At 43.8% G+C, this 19,185-nt stretch overlaps 1 protein-coding gene across 1 annotated transcript in view; it reads right to left on the reverse strand.

Annotated features, from left to right (window-relative positions):
* The window catches only part of LOC137416614 (LIM domain-binding protein 3), a 70,219-nt gene that overhangs the window by 18,978 nt on the left and 32,056 nt on the right, over positions 1-19,185 (reverse strand). The window contains exon 9 of the mRNA XM_078783207.1: positions 14,286-14,401. Coding sequence (XP_078639333.1) covers positions 14,286-14,401 — 116 coding nt within the window. The remainder of the gene's footprint in view (positions 1-14,285; positions 14,402-19,185) is intronic.

Below are 19,185 nucleotides of genomic sequence, written 5' to 3' on the forward strand. Positions count from 1 at the left end.
TTAAAATTGAAGAGACGACGGAGGTAGCCCGGGAATTGCAGGGAGAAATGGAATATGTACAAAGTCCCTGCTCAAATCATGATGATGTACTCACTAACCAAATAAAGAGTTTGCAGGTGCGCGTGGAGAAAAGGATCCCCCAGGTGAGTCGTGCTGTATATTGTGCGGGTAGATTTTGCAGGAGGATGTTTAATGACAAGAGAATTGTCGCGCGATTGGGATCAAGGAAGCACCCGGGCGTTGGTGAAGGGTCGCGTGTGAAAAAAAAGTGTGCGTCAAGGGGTGAGCGTGTTACGAAGCGCGAGTGTGATACCGAGTGCGAGCGAGAATGCACGTCGGGGTGTACTGAGTGTGACACGGAGAGTGAGTTGGTGATGGCGCAGGTGCGAGAGGGCACATCGGAGCGCGAGTGTGAAACCGAGTGCGAGCGAGAATGCACGTCGGGGTGTACCGAGTGTGACACGAATAGTGAGTTGGTGATGGCGCAGGTGCGAGAGGGCACATCGGAGTGTGAGTGTGAAACCGAGTGCGAGCGAGAATGCACGTCTGGGTGTACGGAGTGTGACACGGAGAGTGAGTTGGTGATGGCGCAGGTGCGAGAGGGCACATCGGAGCGCGAGTGTGAAACCGAGTGTGAGCGAGAATGCACGTCGGGGTGTACGGAGTGTGACACGGAGAGTGAGTTGGTGATGGCGCAGGTGCGAGAGGGCACATCGGAGCGCGAGTGTGAAACCGAGTGCGAGCGAGAATGCACGTCGGGGTGTACGGAGTGTGACACGGAGAGCGAGTTGGTGATGGCGCAGGTGCGAGAGGGCACATCGGAGCGAGAGTGTGAAACCGAGTGCGAGCGAGAATGCACGTCGGGGTGTACGGAGTGTGACACGGAGAGTGAGTTGGTGATGGCGCAGGTGCGAGAGGGCACATCGGAGTGCGAGTGTGAAACCGAGTGTGAGCGAGAATGCACGTCGGGGTGTACGGAGTGTGACACGGAGAGTGAGTTGGTGATGGCGCAGGTGCGAGAGGGCACATCGGAGCACGAGTGTGAAACCGAGTGCGAGCGAGAATGCACATCGGGGTGTACGGAGTGTGACACGGAGAGTGAGTTGGTGATGGCGCAGGTGCGAGAGAGCACATCGGAGCGCGAGTGTGAAACCGAGTGCGAGCGAGAATGCACGTCGGGGTGTACGGAGTGTGACACGGAGAGTAAGGTGGTGGTGGAACGTGTGCGAGGAAGCTCACCTGAGTTGGTTGTGGCGCGGATGTGGGAGAGCCCATCTGAGCGCGTTAGTGGGTGGATGCAAGAGTGCACGCCCATGGTGAGTGTTACGGAGGACATAACGGAGGAGAGGTGTGGAATGAAGTGTGTGAACGGCGAGTGTGTGCAAGAGGGTGCGCGAGAGGTGTGGTGTGTAACAGGGAGTGCGGTGGTGGAATGGACGGAGTGTGTGGGATGCACTGGAGGCGTTGGAACGCCAGGTTTTGTGAGTGTGAAACGGGTCGCGTATGCAAGTGAAGCATCGACATTGAACGGGTTAGCGTTTAGGGCGACGGATAGCCGATGCGAGCACTCGGGGCGCGGTGCGCTTTGTTGGATGCCAGGCCCGGCGCGGATCAATGCTGCGTCGCTTCTCTTCGGAGCGTCGCGCACGATTCGGCCCTGGCCCCGCCCCGCACGGTCAAGTCCGGGCCTTGTCGGGCGAGGCGACCGGTCCGGTTCAAGGGCGAGTGGGAGGAAGCGGCACGGTGCCCCCTCACGGGGACGGGGTTCCGACCGGGGGAGATTTAGCCATCGGGCCCGGGACCGCAAGGTACCGCGCCGAGATGGTGCGTGGAATCTCGGCCCGACCAAACCACCTCCCTTGAACCGAAAGCCAGACGGATTCAACCTGCAGGCGACCAAACCACCCGAATTCATTGCTCGGCTTTACGAAGCCGAGTTTAATGATGTCATGACGCACCGAGGCTAGGATATAGCGGACTGTGATGATGATAATAGTGATAGTGGTTTTGATCCGAAATTTAGAAAAGTGAATAGAATTGGCAGTAATTGGAAAATTTTTGATTGGTTGGAATTTGGTAAGCAAAATTGATAGTGGGATGTCCCCGATGTGGTGGGATGGCAACTCTGTCATCCCTCACCGAGGGGGCAAAGGAGCACTAGTTTATGGGGTTTATGGCAGTGAAAACTAGCCCGGGAGGGTTTGGATAATGTGTAGGGCCCTAGAGATTGACATTAGGTAACGTTAAAGTTAGGTAGTGACAATGATACCTGTAGTGGGGACGTAGGTAGATTAGTGTGGATGATAATGACGAGGGAGCGCAATAGTTTAAAGGGGCGACTGGGAAGCGCAAGTTTCAGAGGGGAGTAGTTAGATGAGATGATGCCGTGTGTTTGAGGATTGGAAGTGTATGGTGAACAGGTGTGATTGAACAGGTGTGATTGCACAGGTGTGCAACTGAACAGGTGGATGGAGCGGTGTATGAGGGAGTGATGGTGATGTGTGTTGTGTTGACCGAATGGTCCAGGAAGGAAGGAGGGTGCAGGTGGCACCAGGTGTGAGTGCACAGGTGTGCAACAACAGGTATGAAGAACAGGTGTATGGAGAATGGTTGTGTGGAGTAAATGGTCTGGAGTATATGGAGTATTGGAATGGATGGTCGTGGAGTGAGTAGGATGGAAACTATGGAGTGGAGTGGATGGTGCGAAGGTGTGAATGGGGGAAGGATGGACCCCCATCACGAATACCCGAGGAGGGTAGTGTAAGTGTTAGGTAGAGGGTATAGGTAAATTGTGGTTGGATATTGGCATCTGTGGTGCGGGTGAGAGAATGGTATTTGGATGGCTGCATTAGTGTTGTGGAAATGGCTGGGCGTGTAGCTTGTTAGTGTGTGTAGTTGGTTTGGGCACTCCACCACTGTGAGGATGTCGGCCAGGTGAGGCCGCAGGTGGGCTCTGGGAGCCGGTAGAGTTGTTGTGGATGGGGCCCGAGGATCCGGAGGACGGACCCGGGTAGCCCAGTGCCAGAGGGCACCGAGGGGTGACAGAGCCAGGAGGGGCCTTCCCCAGTAGATAGGTTAGGTTAAGGAGCAGGTAAGCTCGGGTGGCAACTACAGTGGTGGAGGTGTGCAGGTGGGTAGACCTGCTGGGAGAGCTACACGCCCCAGCCCAGAAATTGTGCAAGGGCACCGGGAGTTGAATCGGGGGAGTGAGACCCCAAATTGAGAAGCACCACAGTTTGGTCAATGGGAATTGGTTTTTAGAACCCATAGTGTAAGTTGGCCAATGGATTGGCAGGGAAAGACCCCGGGTAGTGTAAAGTGTGTTAAAGTCATTTAGAGGATAGTTAGGATGAAAATCTCCTTGCACCATCCACATGCACTCACCTGAGATGACGTACCTCCACACCATGCCAGGTTGTTTTATTATTTTTGATGCAAATGTTTGGAATGAGAGACGCATCATGACGTGGGTGTGACATTGTGCTTGATGTTCCACCTCTTCCTCCTTATGAGGATTGATGATGAATTGGGTGATGGCAAATTTTGGATTAGAGGGATTGTGGTAACGAATTTGGTGTAGGGGAAATATGGGGAAGACGTGACGGTAGCGACGGATTTGTAAGGTGTAGTGTAATGTGTAGGTTTTCGTAAATACGGGGAGGGGCAAGGGGGGCAGTGTAGGTCACATGTGGGGGGCGTACGTAGGGACGAACCTTTCTCAGCTCGCTCCCATGCACCCCTCATTCTGCATTGCCTTGTTTTGATGTGTACCCTTGCGCCCTGACCCATTACTCACCTGTCTTCTGTCTCCCTGTCTCCCACCTGAGGACCGTGCGCTCTGGGCACTGGGGGGGGAGGATGTGCCGGCGCTGCATTTGTGTACCCGCACTTCCGCTGTCTGCTGCCTGGACCGGTACACCTATGGACCACACGATCTGTGTGGCCACCCACGTATTGACCACGGGTTTTGTGGCCCAGCACCACCCACTTATGGACCCCACGGGATGGGGCCTGGCATCTTTGCTGCCAGCATGCTGGCTTGCGGACTTTGGGAGGGGGCACCTAAGCCTAACAGGTGGACCACCCCGTAGTCGGCCCCTGTTGGCCATAAATAAAAAAGGTGGACACTTTTGTGCCCTTTCTGTGCTTTCCCCCCCTTAGTCCTAAATAGGCCGCACGCCAGGAAGTCCAGCCAAGTAACAAGACAGAAGATCGCCATCGGCAGACCATCGGCCGTGCTGACACCACCAGTAACATTTGAACTTTGTTTGAAATACCTGTGCACTAAATGGTGCTAACTGCATGGCTGTATTTTGGGTGTGGTGCTTTATTGATGCTTATGGTGCTTTTATCGGTACTCTGAGGTTGCGCTGCATATCAATGCGTGCCTCAGAGCACCCGTGGGTTGGTGTATCGGTGCAGTGCAATGCATGCCTTTCCTCTCCTTTTCAAAAACAACATCTCCTTTTTGTTTCCCAAAAGAACAGGTCCTGGGTTAGTGTTGTAAATACCAAATAGTGTAGTCTCTTGTAAATAAGCTCCCCACCGTAAATGTGTAGTTTGAAATTAATTCCGCAATTCGGTTAGTTTGTGGGTGTAAGTCTGTTAGACAGAATGCAACGTGGCAGGGGGACATATTTAATTCCCTGGTAAAACTGTCGCACTCAGGGTCAGTGTAATAGCAGAGGGTTTTACATCTAAGTGCCACACTAAAAGTAAAGTTGTCGGGCCAGGGATGGCCCTGGGAAAGAGAAGGGTGCAGTGTTACCGATTTGGGAACCCCCCCCCCTTCACTTGTAAATATCCCCCTTTGTAATATTATCCCCTTTTATTAATTATTAAATATCGCACCCTAGGCCATCGCAACACGCAGCCAATCTTAGAATCATCTTGCTAATTATTTCCTATTCTATGTTTCCTTAAGGCTCTGTATCCACTCGATTGACACCACATTGCATTACCAAATAAGGTTAGCTCCCCTTCAATAACGCCATACCCCAGCAAACTCCCTATCTCTCTGCAAACAGCTCAACAGGCGTGGGGTGTGCGCCCTCTCACTGGCCTTGGTGCTCTGCATTGGACAAGAAGGCGGGGTCGCCGAGAAGAGGCGTGGCCGTGGCTCGCCACAAGGGTGGAGCTGTTCAGCTCCGTTACCAAATAAGGCTACAAACAGAGCACGTGGGCGGGACCCAAACGGCCGAGGGCGTGTCACGACCCCGCTTCATAGATGCGTTTGAGGTTCGCGCATAAAGAAGATGGGAAGAGAGAAGGCTTGAGACCAGCAGAGGTGATGAGTGCACAGCACAAGAGGGTTGCCTGACGTGAGAGATCGTGCCTTGCCTGAGAGGAAATCCCATCATTACTGAGAGAGCGAGAGGGTCGTGGCGTCGACGCAACCACGTTGGTTCCAGCGGTTGTCGTGTTCGCTTTAAACCACGACGCGAGGTCGGAACGGAACCTCGACGGCTGAACAAGCCGAACCGGCCGCCTTTGCCAGCTGAACGGACCTTCTCCTGCCATTCCTGTCATCATCCCCGTGTGAGTCTGTCTTTGTGCTGTCCTGGGTATAAGTAAGACTGTATAGATAAGGCTGCCCTGTGTTATTTTTACATCCATCTATCCTTGTACAGCTTTGATCTTTCTTTTCCTCTGGTGGTTGTTATAATAAATGTGTGCTCTTTCTCCAAGCTTTGGTTTCGTCTTCCTCCAGTTGCTTTAGTCTTTTCTTTCCATTGGTTTACGTGGCACGATTAAAACCGCTATAATCGGGTTAGTAATTGTTAACGGCCTGGGTCGTGGCTCGCTTCGCTCGGCGTGTCCATTACCGTCGCGACTCGGGCGGGGCTGGCTCCTCGCTGGTTGGGAGGTCATGGTAAGCAGGTATTCGGGGGGTCTTTTTTTTGGGTCTCTGGCCCGATTACCCTGGTCGTGGCTGACCACCAGTGACGTCACAGACCCCCAGGATCGGCGACGGCCAGTATAACGGACATGGGGTTAACCCCCCTTGCTAACGGGAGAGCCGTCGTCCCAGATCTGTAACAATATATATATATATATATATATATATATATATATGTACATTATATATAATTATATATAATTATATATAATATATATATATATATATATATATATATATATATATATATATATATATATATATATGTTGGAAAACATTGTAGGGAAGTGGGGCAGACTGATTGATGTGAATGTTTTATTCACACGCCAAATGTTTTAATTTATAACAAAATGTCCAATAGAAAAGTGGTGTCAGTGCCTGAGGAAAACATGAATTAAAAAGATAAAGATTGAGGCAAATTATCAACTGTCATATAAGTAATCTTTTGAGGATAAAACTATTTTATTTAATACAGGGACCATGCAAGAGTGATGAGCATAGTTCACAAAAAAATTCCAGTCTGGAAACCATCAGTAAATGGCTTGATAAGAAATTCCACATAATGACGTTTGCTACTTGGATGTAATGATGCCACACACATTATGTCATAATCTAGCATGAACTATAGCAAGCTGACCTAGCAGGTTTGTCTAACTGAACTTTGAACGTTTTGGCCCATCTTTAGATAAATACCATAGAGACCATAGGGGAAGTTAGAGAAGCATGCAGGAATGCCAAGAACGTGTTGACCCAGTATTATTGAGGCCACTTTGCAAGACTATGAGAAGAGCAGAGCATGCCTTATTTTTCTATAACCATGTTTTTGAAACCTAAGAACATGGTGATCTTAGATTTAAGGTGGCACAGTTGTGCCTGTCAAACTCCCAAATATACTCTGCGTAATTTTCCTTGAGTACAGAAACATTAGGAAGCAAACTAACCAAACAAAATCAGCTGTTTTCTGTGTTTAGCTTGTGGTTTTCAGGGTTGCATCTTTGCATACTCCACTGTTATTCCTCCTCAAATACATTGATGATATTTTGTACTTTGATAGCCATATATCCTGTGTCTTTATTTTGCTGATTATCTGGCCTGTGGATGCTCTATACTCTATAGCCTGGGACACTGCACACCCTGAGACTGCAGTCACATGGCTCCAGAAACTACTTGATGCCCAGGACACTTTAGCGTTATCTTGGTGTGTGAACATTAAATCGACCAAGACACAATGTGCCCTTAATACTAGATCCCCTATGAAATGATGTAGAAATTGCCAATGTAAAACTGCATAGATAAACTTCAATTGCAACTATTCCTCCAGGTTAAATATCAATTGCATCGCCTTCCAAACCAAAATGTCCTGAAACATTCATTTAATCCATGTCCAGTTCCACAGATTGTAGAAAGCATGGATCTATCAATTGTTTAAATGACACATTTGAAAGTGAAAACCAGAAGTAGCAGCCAAGTGGTCCACAACATAGCGCAGAAATAACAGTGTCATATGCATGTATATATCCAGTATATATATATATATATACTGTAATATACATGTAGTGTATATATATATATTGTTGCGGTTTTGAGTCTGTCAAGTGAGTCTAATAAAGGTTAAATTTGCCCCCCATAGTTAGTCACACAAGCAACATGTAGCCTCGCGATAGTATAGTTATGTCTTAGTATTTGTAAGCTTAGTCCTTTTCCTTTGTTCGTTCTGCGTTGAGTAGAGCCAGAAGAATAGGCCCTACTTCCACTGACAATCCTACGTCCGTAGGCTCAATCCCTTTTGCGCCAACGTTGGGTTCATTTTGAGCGAGTAACACGAGGCAGGCTCGGAAGGTCAGGAGGAACGAGGCGGAGCGGCAGAAGCGATGACGGTAAGCACGAGCCGCCAATCAGAGATCAGAGGTGGTGACGGTGGCGTTTCGTCACAGGGCGTGGTGGGAAGGATCGAGAGTGTTCCAGAAGGTTCGGGGGGCGTAGCTAGCAGACCGGCTGCGCAAAGCCCTCGACAGGACTTACAGTGGAGGACTTGCTGCGAGAGAGAAGTGTTGGTAAAAGGACTCGCGAGAGAGGGACATGCCTAAAAGAGGACTCGCGGCAGTTGATGAACGTGATGAACTTGATGAACTTCACGCACTTGCACGAGAACGGTACAGATACGCGGGCGCAGCCAGACGCGCTTGAACCGAATACAGTGCATTCTGAGACGCGAGAGTGAGAATGGCTGAGAAACCACCAGCCGCGCTAAAGTCTGCCCTTTGCCGTTCCGCCCCAACATCTGACTTGTTCGGGAGACGCGCTACGAGTCCCTGCCTTTGCCTGCCAGCATCTTCGCGGGACGTGTCGGCGACCGTGGAGAGCCGGACGGAGGCCGTCTCTGGACGACCACGTGGACGCGTTGGGGAACAGCTATCCATCTGCAATTCCCTGTGTGAGTGTGAGACGGGCCCGTTGTCCAAGGGATAAGTTAAGACTGTTTAAGGCTACTCTGTGTCTCTGCGTCCCTGAACATTGTATATACGTGTGGGAAATAATTAAACCCTTTGTTCTTCCTTTCTTCATGATTTGACCGTTTCTGTGGTTTCTTCGATTGGCTAAGCGTGGTACGGGTAGAACCGCTCTAATCGGGTTCCAACATCTAAGTAACTGCGCGGACCACGTGTACGCAATCCGCTCAGCGTACTCAAACCACACGTGATTCATGCGAGGCTTGTTTCCTTGCTCCCAGGGCAGCGCGGGGAATTAGGTACGAGCGAGAAGTGGTCCCGAAACCCGACTCCACGTGTGTCCGAGAGGGACGTCTCAAGTCTCGGTTCCGCCAAGCCCAGAAAGACAAGGGGATTAATCCCCCCCACCCCCCCCCCCCACCCCCTCGATAAGGGGATGAAGGGTGGCGTAGAGAACCGTAACAATATATATATATATATATATATATATATACATACATACATACAATGTCTTCAGAAAGTATTCACACCTCTTGACTTTTTCACATTTTGTTGTGTTGCAGTGTGAATTTAAAATGCATTAAATTGTTGTCACTGATTTACACATGATGATGACCATTCTTTTTTGCACCGTGATGATGCATCGGGCTGCCAAAGCAGTTTCCTTGGCTATTGGGCACAATCCTGGATAGGTCGTCACTCCAATGCAGGATAACTGAATGGCTCATTCATCCCAGCAGGCTGGCACTCATTTTGCCGACCTTGGAAGAATGACAGGCTGAGTAAACCCCCTGGCGTTAATTCAACGATCGACCGGGATTCTAACTCAGGATCCTAGGACCCCGAGCCAGCACCCTAATAGTTAAGCCAACACCGTTTACAAAATAATTAGTTCGAAGTTATTCGTGCTCAGAGGCCTCAAAGCCAGTAAGTCTGTGGGGAACCGAGGATTGCCCTCATCGTAGACCAAAATCCGCGGCTGTATATACGTATATATATATACAGACTTGGCATTTAATATGGAATATTTTTTTTGTGGGGGTGAACTTACTTTTCAAGATGTCTTAGAACCAAAAGTTCATTGGAATTATGTTGAAATTATTCTAGATTTTGTTAATGTGACCTTTAAAAGAAACAAAAACCACATTTGACATTTCGAAACAAATACATTGATCCTTGAAAGTGATGTAAACTGATATCGAACTCAATTCATGGACAGTACTGTGTTAAACTTCTGTACGTTTTCCAGAAGTATCTCTTTATTTTGCACATTAGCCAAAAAATATTTTAACAAAAACAAAAGTTAAATTACGACTGGGATTACGGACAGTAAAATTACAGTTAGTACTTCGTGTAACCCCCACGAGCATTCAGGAGAGCACGTACACGTTGAGGCATGCTGTTCACGAGATTTGCCAAGGTTTGGACAGGAATCGCTTGCCATGCAGTGACAATAGCCTGCTGCAATTCACGCAAAGAGGTTGGCTGCTGGTCCAAGTGGTCGATTTGACGCGTTAATTCTGCCCACAAGTTCTCTATCGGATTTATATCTGGGGACATGGCAGGCCACTCTATATGCTCTACACCACGGTCAGCAAGAAAGTGTTGGATCATGCGAGTACGATGAGGCCGTGCATTGTCATCTTGGAAGACAATGTTTCCTCGAAAGGCAGCACGAGCAAATGGAAGCAATTCTTCTTCCAGAATGGCCCTGTACTTGAACTAGTTCAGGTTTCCATTCAGAACAACCAGGTCAGTTTCGCCCCCTGCATGAAAAACAGCCCAAACGGTCACCCCACCACCTCCAGCTTGGACTCTTGGCACTATACAATCTTTGTTGTAGGCTTCATGCACTTGTCTGCGCACTCGGACGCGGCCATCTTGACGATAGACCAGAAATCTAGACTCGTCACTGAAAATCACATGATTCCAGTGTCCTGGCTGCCATTGACGGTGCTCTCTGGCCCACTGCAATCGGCGCTGGCAGTGTTGTCTGGTCAGGCGTGGCTTTCTCAGGGGACGCCTGGCACGATAGCCTGCTTGAACCAGTCGTTGGTTGACTAACCTTCTGGATACAGGCACATTTGTCAGTTGCTGCCACTCAGCCCTAAGCCGATTAGCTGACTTGGTACGGCCATTGCGGACTAACCGGTGCAGCTGGCGATCATCCCTCCTTGTGGTTCTGCGGGGACGTCCTGGCCTTGGTATTGGAGTAGGGACACCCCTCTGAGCATTTCGTTTCAGGATCTTTGACACCTGACCTTGAGTGATGCCATACTGCCGAGCAATCGCACGCTGTTTCATGCCGTAATTTCGTAAAGCCACCACTCCATGACAAACAGCATTGTCGAGTTGACGGATCATCTCCAAAGGAAGCGGCAATAACTTTTGGAGACGTGCAGCAGTTGTTTTCCACTAATACAGAACGCAACAACCCTTGTATACCCGACTGTGAAGCCAATCATCAAATGCACCTGTCCGTACATTTTGCCACGCCACCTGTGATATAATCCTGTTGTTGACTTCTTGCTGCGACAGACAATCAGTGACATGGTTCTTTTAAGAAATAAATCACCAAAGTGTAAAAGAAACTCACCAGATTGATATACTGAGTTAAGAAAGTAAACCCAAGTCAAGAAAAAAAAAATTCCATATTAAATGCCAAGTCTGTATATATATATATATATATATATATATATATATATATATATATATATATATATACTGTATATATATATATATATATATATATATATATATTATAATAATGGCATTCAAGGTTTATCCAGCATGTTTTTCCACCACAAAGCCTCTTTATGTAGTGTATATTGAAGACGAAATGTCATTCCTGAAGATTTGAGACGCCAATGGAACGGAGTTCAAGGCTGTCAACAAATCTTTCAATGTTGAAGGGTTCAGGGTGAAACACCAGGCCACGTTTTAGGAAAACACATATGTGGTTACATCTGTTACGATTAGATGCACATGTTCTATTGCTTACCGAAACAAAAACTCTGCAAAATATACTAGGAGATTATGCAAAAACCTGTATTTTACATTGACTTCTGTCAATAAAATGCCAACAAAACAAAAGTGATTACAGTATAATGAATGGGTTTGAACATCCATTACAAAATTTTGACATGTGAATGGGTTTTGAAATGTCTAAATAACTATCTGTAACTTCATTAGAAAGAAAGTAACTTCATTGATTGTAAAGAAACTTCATTGATATTCAATCTTCATGTATACATACAATAACTCACCTTCATGGATGCTTATCATATATTTGCATTCCAACTGCAGATCAGTATTTTTGTTAAATAGTTGTTTATACTTGTCGAGGGAAGCAATCAGTTTTTTAAGTCATTTTCACAGTTTACAAACACCCCATTTCTCAAAACAATGTGCACTACTCACAATAAGTTAGGGATATTGGCAGGTTCTTCGGTGTGATTGATTATGCGCATTAATTATGTTGAAAAAAGTTGTTGGTCCTAATTCTATGGTTATTAATGAGTGTGAAAAAACACAGCATTGTTGATTTCAATACCCTTACCCGAACCCCTATAAAAAATTAACTCACTCCCACAATATCCCTAACTTATTGTGATCAGTGTATAATTTGTTCACAGAAATATTGGATTATGTGTACCGAGGTTCCAACGTCTGTGATGGTGGGGATGTCAACAAACAACTTGGTCCATAAATCAACTCCTTTAATTAAGGATAATAAATCAATGAGGAATGTTTGAATGTTTACATCCAGCTGTGATGGATGCATTCAATCATGAGCTGACCGACGTCTCTCAAACGTGGGATGGTTATGTTTTTCAATTTCTGAATGCCACTGTTGTTTAGACAATGGCATTCAGATGGAACAAAGGAGTCATTACTTTTGCCATTCGTACATATATGAAATGAGTTAATAGCTCTTTATTTATTTTTGTCATTAAACTCATCAGCCACATTAGAAACAAGAAAAACAGCAATCAGAGATTGCAAACCCTCGCCAGGATGTATTTTCAGTGTTTTTTAAGGCTTTTGTGTTAAAACAAATATGGTGGCCGAACCACGTGACTGATGACGTCATCATTATTTTTTTCTAATCGAATTTATTCCTAGATTATGCTCAAGAAATTTCATCTCGATTGGATGAAGTTTTGTACTTGTCGAATTATGACGTATTAATGGAGGCACCTATGAGATCATCATTAACATATTTTATTCCCCATGGAGAGTTCTTTACAATGAGTCATGTCTCAATTTTTTCTATTCAGCGCTTTCCGAGATATAGAGGTGCAAAGTTTTTATATTTTTCCAAGATGTCGGCCGAACCACGTGACCGATGACGTCATCATTATTTTTTTTCTCCACCAGTTTATGCCGTCATGTCGCTCAAGAAATTGCATCTTGATTGGATGAAGTTTTGTACTTGTCGAATTATCAAATTATGACATCATAATGGAGGCCTTGGGCCAAAAGAGTTAAAAATTGGGCACAGTCTATTCCAGGACAAGACAAATATGTGTGTAAAGTTTGGCAATTCTACGTGCAACGGTGTAGACGTAGTGCTGTGCACAGACAGACAGACAAAAAGATGAAAAATCGGTCAGAGACCGAGGACCTGCCCGAATGTACTTTTTTATCGGCCATTTTGGACAAATATGGCAGCCGAACCACGTGACCGATGATGTCATCACTATTTGTTTTCTCAACTAATTTATTCCTTGATGATGCTCAAGAAATTTTATCTTCATCGGATAAAGTTTTGTACTTGTCGAATTATGACGTCATAATGGAGACACCTATGACATCATCATTAACATATTTTATTCCCCATGAAGAGTTCTTTACAATGAGCCATGTCTCAATTTTTTTCTATTCAGCACTTTCGGAGATATAGAGGTGCAAAGTTTTTCCGTTTTTCCAAGATGGCGGCCGAACCACGTGACCGATGACGTCATCAGTAAAAAAAATTCTTCACCAGTTTATGCAGACATGGCGCTCAAGAAATTGCATCTTGATCGGATGAAGTTTTGTACTTGTCGTATTATGTCGTCATAATGGAGGCACCAATGACATCATCATTAACATATTTTATTCCCCATGGAGAGTTCTTTACAATGAGCCATGTCTCAATTTTTTCCATTCAGCACTTTCGGAGATATGGAGGTGCAAAGTTTTTCGGTTTTTCCAAGATGGCGGCCGAACCACGTGACCGATGAGGTCATCCTTTTTTTTTTTCTCCACCAGTTTATGCCGCCATGTCGCTCAAGAAATTGCATCTTGATTGGATGAAGGTTTGTACTTGTCGAATTATCAAATTATGACGTCATAATGGAGGCCTTGGGCCGAGAGAGTTAAAAATTGGGCACAGTCTATTCCAAGGCAAGACAAATATGTGTGTAAAGCTTGGCGATTCTCCGTGCAATGGTGTAGACGTAGTGCTGCGCACAGGCAGACAGACAGACAGACAGAGAGACAAACCAACCGATCAACATACTTGCCGGAATCTTTTCCGGCAAGTAACAAACAGACAAACAGACAAACAAACGGACTCAAATTCAATAGCCTCTCCTCTGTCAAGGGTAATAACTTGTTATTTCTTAACTTCAGTTGTAATGGATTACAGTTACTAATGTGCAGCAATCTGATGACACTAATCCATATTCATTTACTCCAAATGTGACAATTTAATCAATAATAAGAAATAACTATAACAGTTCTTTTGTTGATGCATAAACCTTCCCCTCCTATTTAACAATCCTTAATATTGGCTAATTAATCATAACAGAAGAGAGCCTGCTGGGACTACAGCCTGTTGAGGTTGGCTTAATCACCACTCAGACTCATCTCCAATTTTCAGAGATTCTCTTTTACTCTTACATCTTTCTTTGTGGTTCCAGATAAGATTTGATTCTGATGAAACTCACAGCGCAAATGAAACAGGTGTCATGCCAGGTATATCCGAGGGCTTCGATGAATTTATCTCCAGCTTCTACCGGGAAGTCACAGCCATGACACTTGGTGCTGAACAACGCCACATAATCTGGTGTGAAATCACAACGCAATACAATACAAAATTATATGAAATGTCATTCCTGATTATATCCAAATAAATCATGCATGAAAATTATGTAAAACCAAACACCAAAATTACTCAAATGAACAAGAACAAGACATAAAATGTCATAGCCCCCGCCGTGGTTTTAGTAATTTTGCTGAACAGAGTTCAAAGCCGTCAGTCGGCATCTTTGGTCGCATGACAAAACAAAATCTTCTGTATTTGTATGCTCATGTATTGTCTTTGTGCCAAGTTTGAAGAAAATCGGTCCATGCATCTCAGAGAAATGAGTGGGGACACATTTAAGTTACAAAATGTCTGCCAGTCGGCCATCGTGGATCTGATCTCAAAAAATGACGTGCATATGTAACCCATTATTCATTATATGTGTGCCAAATTTGAACAAGATCGATAAATGCATGTCCAAGAAATGGTTGAGGACCTGGTCAATATCGGGTTTTTACAACTAAAATGGTCGCCAGTCTACCAGTCGGCCATCTTTGATCCATCGCAAAATAAAGTGAAGTGCACGTATATGCCGTCATGTTCTGTGCATGTGCCAAGTTTGAGTAAAGTCGGACCATGCATGTTCAATAAATGGTTGGGGAGACACGTTTACGTAACAGAATGGCTGACAGTCGGCCATATTGGATCTAATCGCAAAACAAAATGATGTGCGTATGTATACCATCAGGTATTGTTTTTGTGCCAAGTATGAACAAAATCGATCCATACATCTCCACCGAGATATGGTTGCGGACGCATGGACGGACAGACGGACAAGTCCAAATCCATAAGCTCCATTTCAGACTCAGTCCAATGGGGGCTAATAATATAATGAGATGCTTTGCCCAAAGTGATGTTAATTGCAAAGAAAGTAAATATGTTTTCCAATAGATATCCTCAAAATTATATCCCACTTTCTTGAAGCATTCGTGTTTTACCAATACATAATGCACAGACTATTTCAGTACTTTAATACGAGTTAAAGCCTCAACTTCATTCCGTTCTCAAACTATTATTTATTAATGTAAGAAAACACAAAATAAAATCACCTCATCGGGTGTGCTCCACCATCTTTTGACCGAGGTAGGACAAGCTCAGTGGAAATGGCAAAACAATTTTTAAGTAATAAATCAGTACTTTGTGCAGGAGTGGCTTAGTGCCTGAGGCAAATGTTCCATTTTAATATGATCCGGAACAAATTACCATGAATATCCCAAATGATATTTTTGGGATATTCATGGTAATTTGGGATATTCATGGTAATTTTGGGATATTCATGGTAATTTGTTCCGGATCATATTAAAATGGAACATTTGCCTCAGGCACTAAGCCACTCCTGCACAAAGTACTGATTTATTACTTAAAAATTGTTTTTTCCCCATTCAAAACTTGACAGCATCAGAACTTCAATCTGATTTGCGTCATAAGATGGGAAAAATAAGCTCCTTCTCTGCCAATGTGAAAGGAATGAGGAATCTGCAGCAATCTGCGCCAGGGGTTCTAAGATGCCTTTGTTCTTCGAAAACTTTTCCACGGCAACTTTGGCTTGGTTAAAGGAAGAGTCTGCAAGAATGCATGAATAGATGTCTATTGTACTCGGACTTATCACCCCGGCGTAATGGATAAAACTGAACCGGTGATGGAAAGTCGTGGAATCTCAGAAAAATAAGCATTCTATAATCGTAGTGTCAAAAATGAGTTGAAAATTAGTGGTTTGCAAAAATAACACTGATTCGACAATAACAAGAGCATTACATTAGGAAAGAGCTTTCATTCATAAGTTTTTTTTTTGGAAAATATAAAGACAGCGATGGACATTTTATACCAAAAAAGAACACGTTAAAATTGACAATTTTCGAAGAACAGATCCTATTTGAAATATTTGTTTTTCAGGTCTCCTTTAAGACAAAATAATTGATGAGAGTTTTGAGTCTAACCGAGAAACAAAACAAGAAATATGTCGTGCATAGCACGATACTTGCAAAATCCCTAAAATAGGTTGTTGGCCTATGATGACATCAAAAATAATTGGTGGTTGAATTCAGTCACCTGGTATGCAAATCCTCTTAAATTTTCAAGTCAATCAGATGAAAATTGAGCATTTTAGAAATCTGGCCTATGTTGGTTGACCTTTTGGCCTATGTTGACCTCAAAAGACTTGATGGTTGAATACAGTGACCAGATATGCAAATCCTCTTTATATTTCAAGTCAATCGGATGAAAATTGAGGATTTTAGAAACTTGGCAAAGTTGGCGACCTTTGGCCTATATTGACCTTTTGACCCCAAAAACAAAAGGCTTCTTGCTTATGACCAACTCAACCATTTGGTGAAGTTTCGTGAAGTTCAGTTGAAAATTGTAACCTGTGGGCAACTGACATACAAACAGACAGACAGAAAAAACAGACAGAATGATAAACCACTCGATGAGCGACACTTGGAAAAACAGAACAAAGTAGAATGGCATGCAATAGAGAATCCTTTTGACCTCACAAATAATTGGTGGTTGAATTCAGTTAGCTGATATGAAAATCCAATTCAAATTTCAAGTCAATCAGATGAAAAGTGAGGCTTTTAGAAATTCAAAAAAAGTGGTTGACCTTTGGCCTATGTTGACATTTTGGCCAATGCTGATCTCAAAAATAGTTGGTGGTTGAATTCATTTTGCCGATATGTAAATCCTATTCAAATTTCAAGTCAATCGGATTAAAATTGAGGATTTTTCAAATTTGAAAAAAATGAGTGACCTTTGGCCTATGTTGATCTCAAAAATAGTTGGTGGTTGAATTCAGTTAGCCGATATGTAAATCCTTTTCAAAATTGCTCAATCGGATGAAAATTGACGATTTTAGAAATTCGAAAAAAGTGGTTTCCCTTTGGCCTATGTTGCTCTTTTGGCCTATGATGATCTCAAAAATAGATGGTGGTTGAATTCAGTTTGCTGATATGTAAATCCCATGCAAATTTCAAGTGAATCGGATGAAAATTGAGGATTTTAGAAATGTGAAATTGTTGTTGACCTTTGGCATGTTGACCTTTTGGCCTATGCTGATCTCAAACTTAGTTGGTGGTTGAATTGAGTTAGCCGATATGTAAATCCTTTTCGAATTTCAAGTCAATCGGATAAAAATTGAGGATTTTAAAAATTCGGAAAAAGTGGTTGACCTTTGCCCTATTTTGACATTTTAGCCTAAGCTGATCTCAAAAATAGTTGGTGGTTGAATTCAGTTAGCTGATATGAAAATCCAATTCAAATTTCAAGTCAATCAGATGAAAAGTGAGGCTTTTAGAAATTCAAAAAAAGTGGTTGACCTTTGGCCTATGTTGACATTTTGGCCAATGCTGATCTCAAAAATAGTTGGTGGTTGAATTCATTTTGCCGATATGTAAATCCTATTCAAATTTCAAGTCAATCGGATTAAAATTGAGGATTTTTCAAATTTGAAAAAAATGAGTGACCTTTGGCCTATGTTGATCTCAAAAATAGTTGGTGGTTGAATTCAGTTAGCCGATATGTAAATCCTTTTCAAAATTGCTCAATCGGATGAAAATTGACGATTTTAGAAATTCGAAAAAAGTGGTTTCCCTTTGGCCTATGTTGCTCTTTTGGCCGATGATGATCTCAAAAATAGATGGTGGTTGAATTCAGTTTGCTGATATGTAAATCCCATGCAAATTTCAAGTGAATCGGATGAAAATTGAGGATTTTAGAAATGTGAAATTGTTGTTGACCTTTGGCATGTTGACCTTTTGGCCTATGCTGATCTCAAACTTAGTGGGTGGTTGAATTGAGTTAGCCGATATGTAAATCCTTTTCGAATTTCAAGTCAATCGGATAAAAATTGAGGATTTTAAAAATTCGGAAAAAGTGGTTGACCTTTGCCCTATTTTGACATTTTAGCCTAAGCTGATCTCAAAAATAGTTGGTGGTTGAATTCATTTAGCTGATATGTAAATCCTATTCAAATTTCAAGTCAATCAGATAAAAATTGAGGATTTTAGAAATGTGATATTGTTGTTGACCTTTGGCCTATGTTGACCTTTTGGCCTATGCTGATCTCGAAAATAGTTGGTGGTTGAATTCAGTTAGCCGATATGTAAATCCTTTTAAAATTGCATGTCAATCAGATGAAAATTGAGCATTTTAGAATTTTCAAAAAAAGTGGTTGACCGTTGGCCTATGTTGATCTTTTGGCCCAAGCTGATCTCAAAAATAGTTGGTGGTTGAATTCAGTTAGCCGATATGTAAATCCTACTCAAATTTCAAGTCAATCGGATTAAAATTGAGGATTTTAGAAATATGAAAAAAGTGGTTGACCTTTGGCCTATGTTGACCTTTTGACCTTTTGACCTCAAAAATATATAGAATTTTGTCGGACCATGAACTCTACCATTTGGTGAAGTTTCGTGAAGATCGGTTTCCAATTGTGACCTGTAGGCAAGTATAAGTGAGCGGACAGACAGACAAACACACACACACACACACAATCACACAATCACACACACACACAATCACACACGCACACACACACACACACACACACACACACACACACACACACACACACACACACACACACACAATCACACAACCACACACACACACAATCACACACGCACACACACACAAACACACACACACAAACCGGAGTGATCAACATACTTGTTGATCGCACAAGATCAAGATCGCACAAGAAGTAATAATGCACAAGACCAACCAATATACTTGAAAACCCTTCAATTTCGCAAGTAAAAATGGACCAA

This window comes from Myxine glutinosa, chromosome 8 (genome assembly GCF_964187855.1).
Source record: "Myxine glutinosa chromosome 8, kmMyxGlut1.1, whole genome shotgun sequence".
Lineage (NCBI taxonomy): Eukaryota > Metazoa > Chordata > Myxini > Myxiniformes > Myxinidae > Myxine > Myxine glutinosa.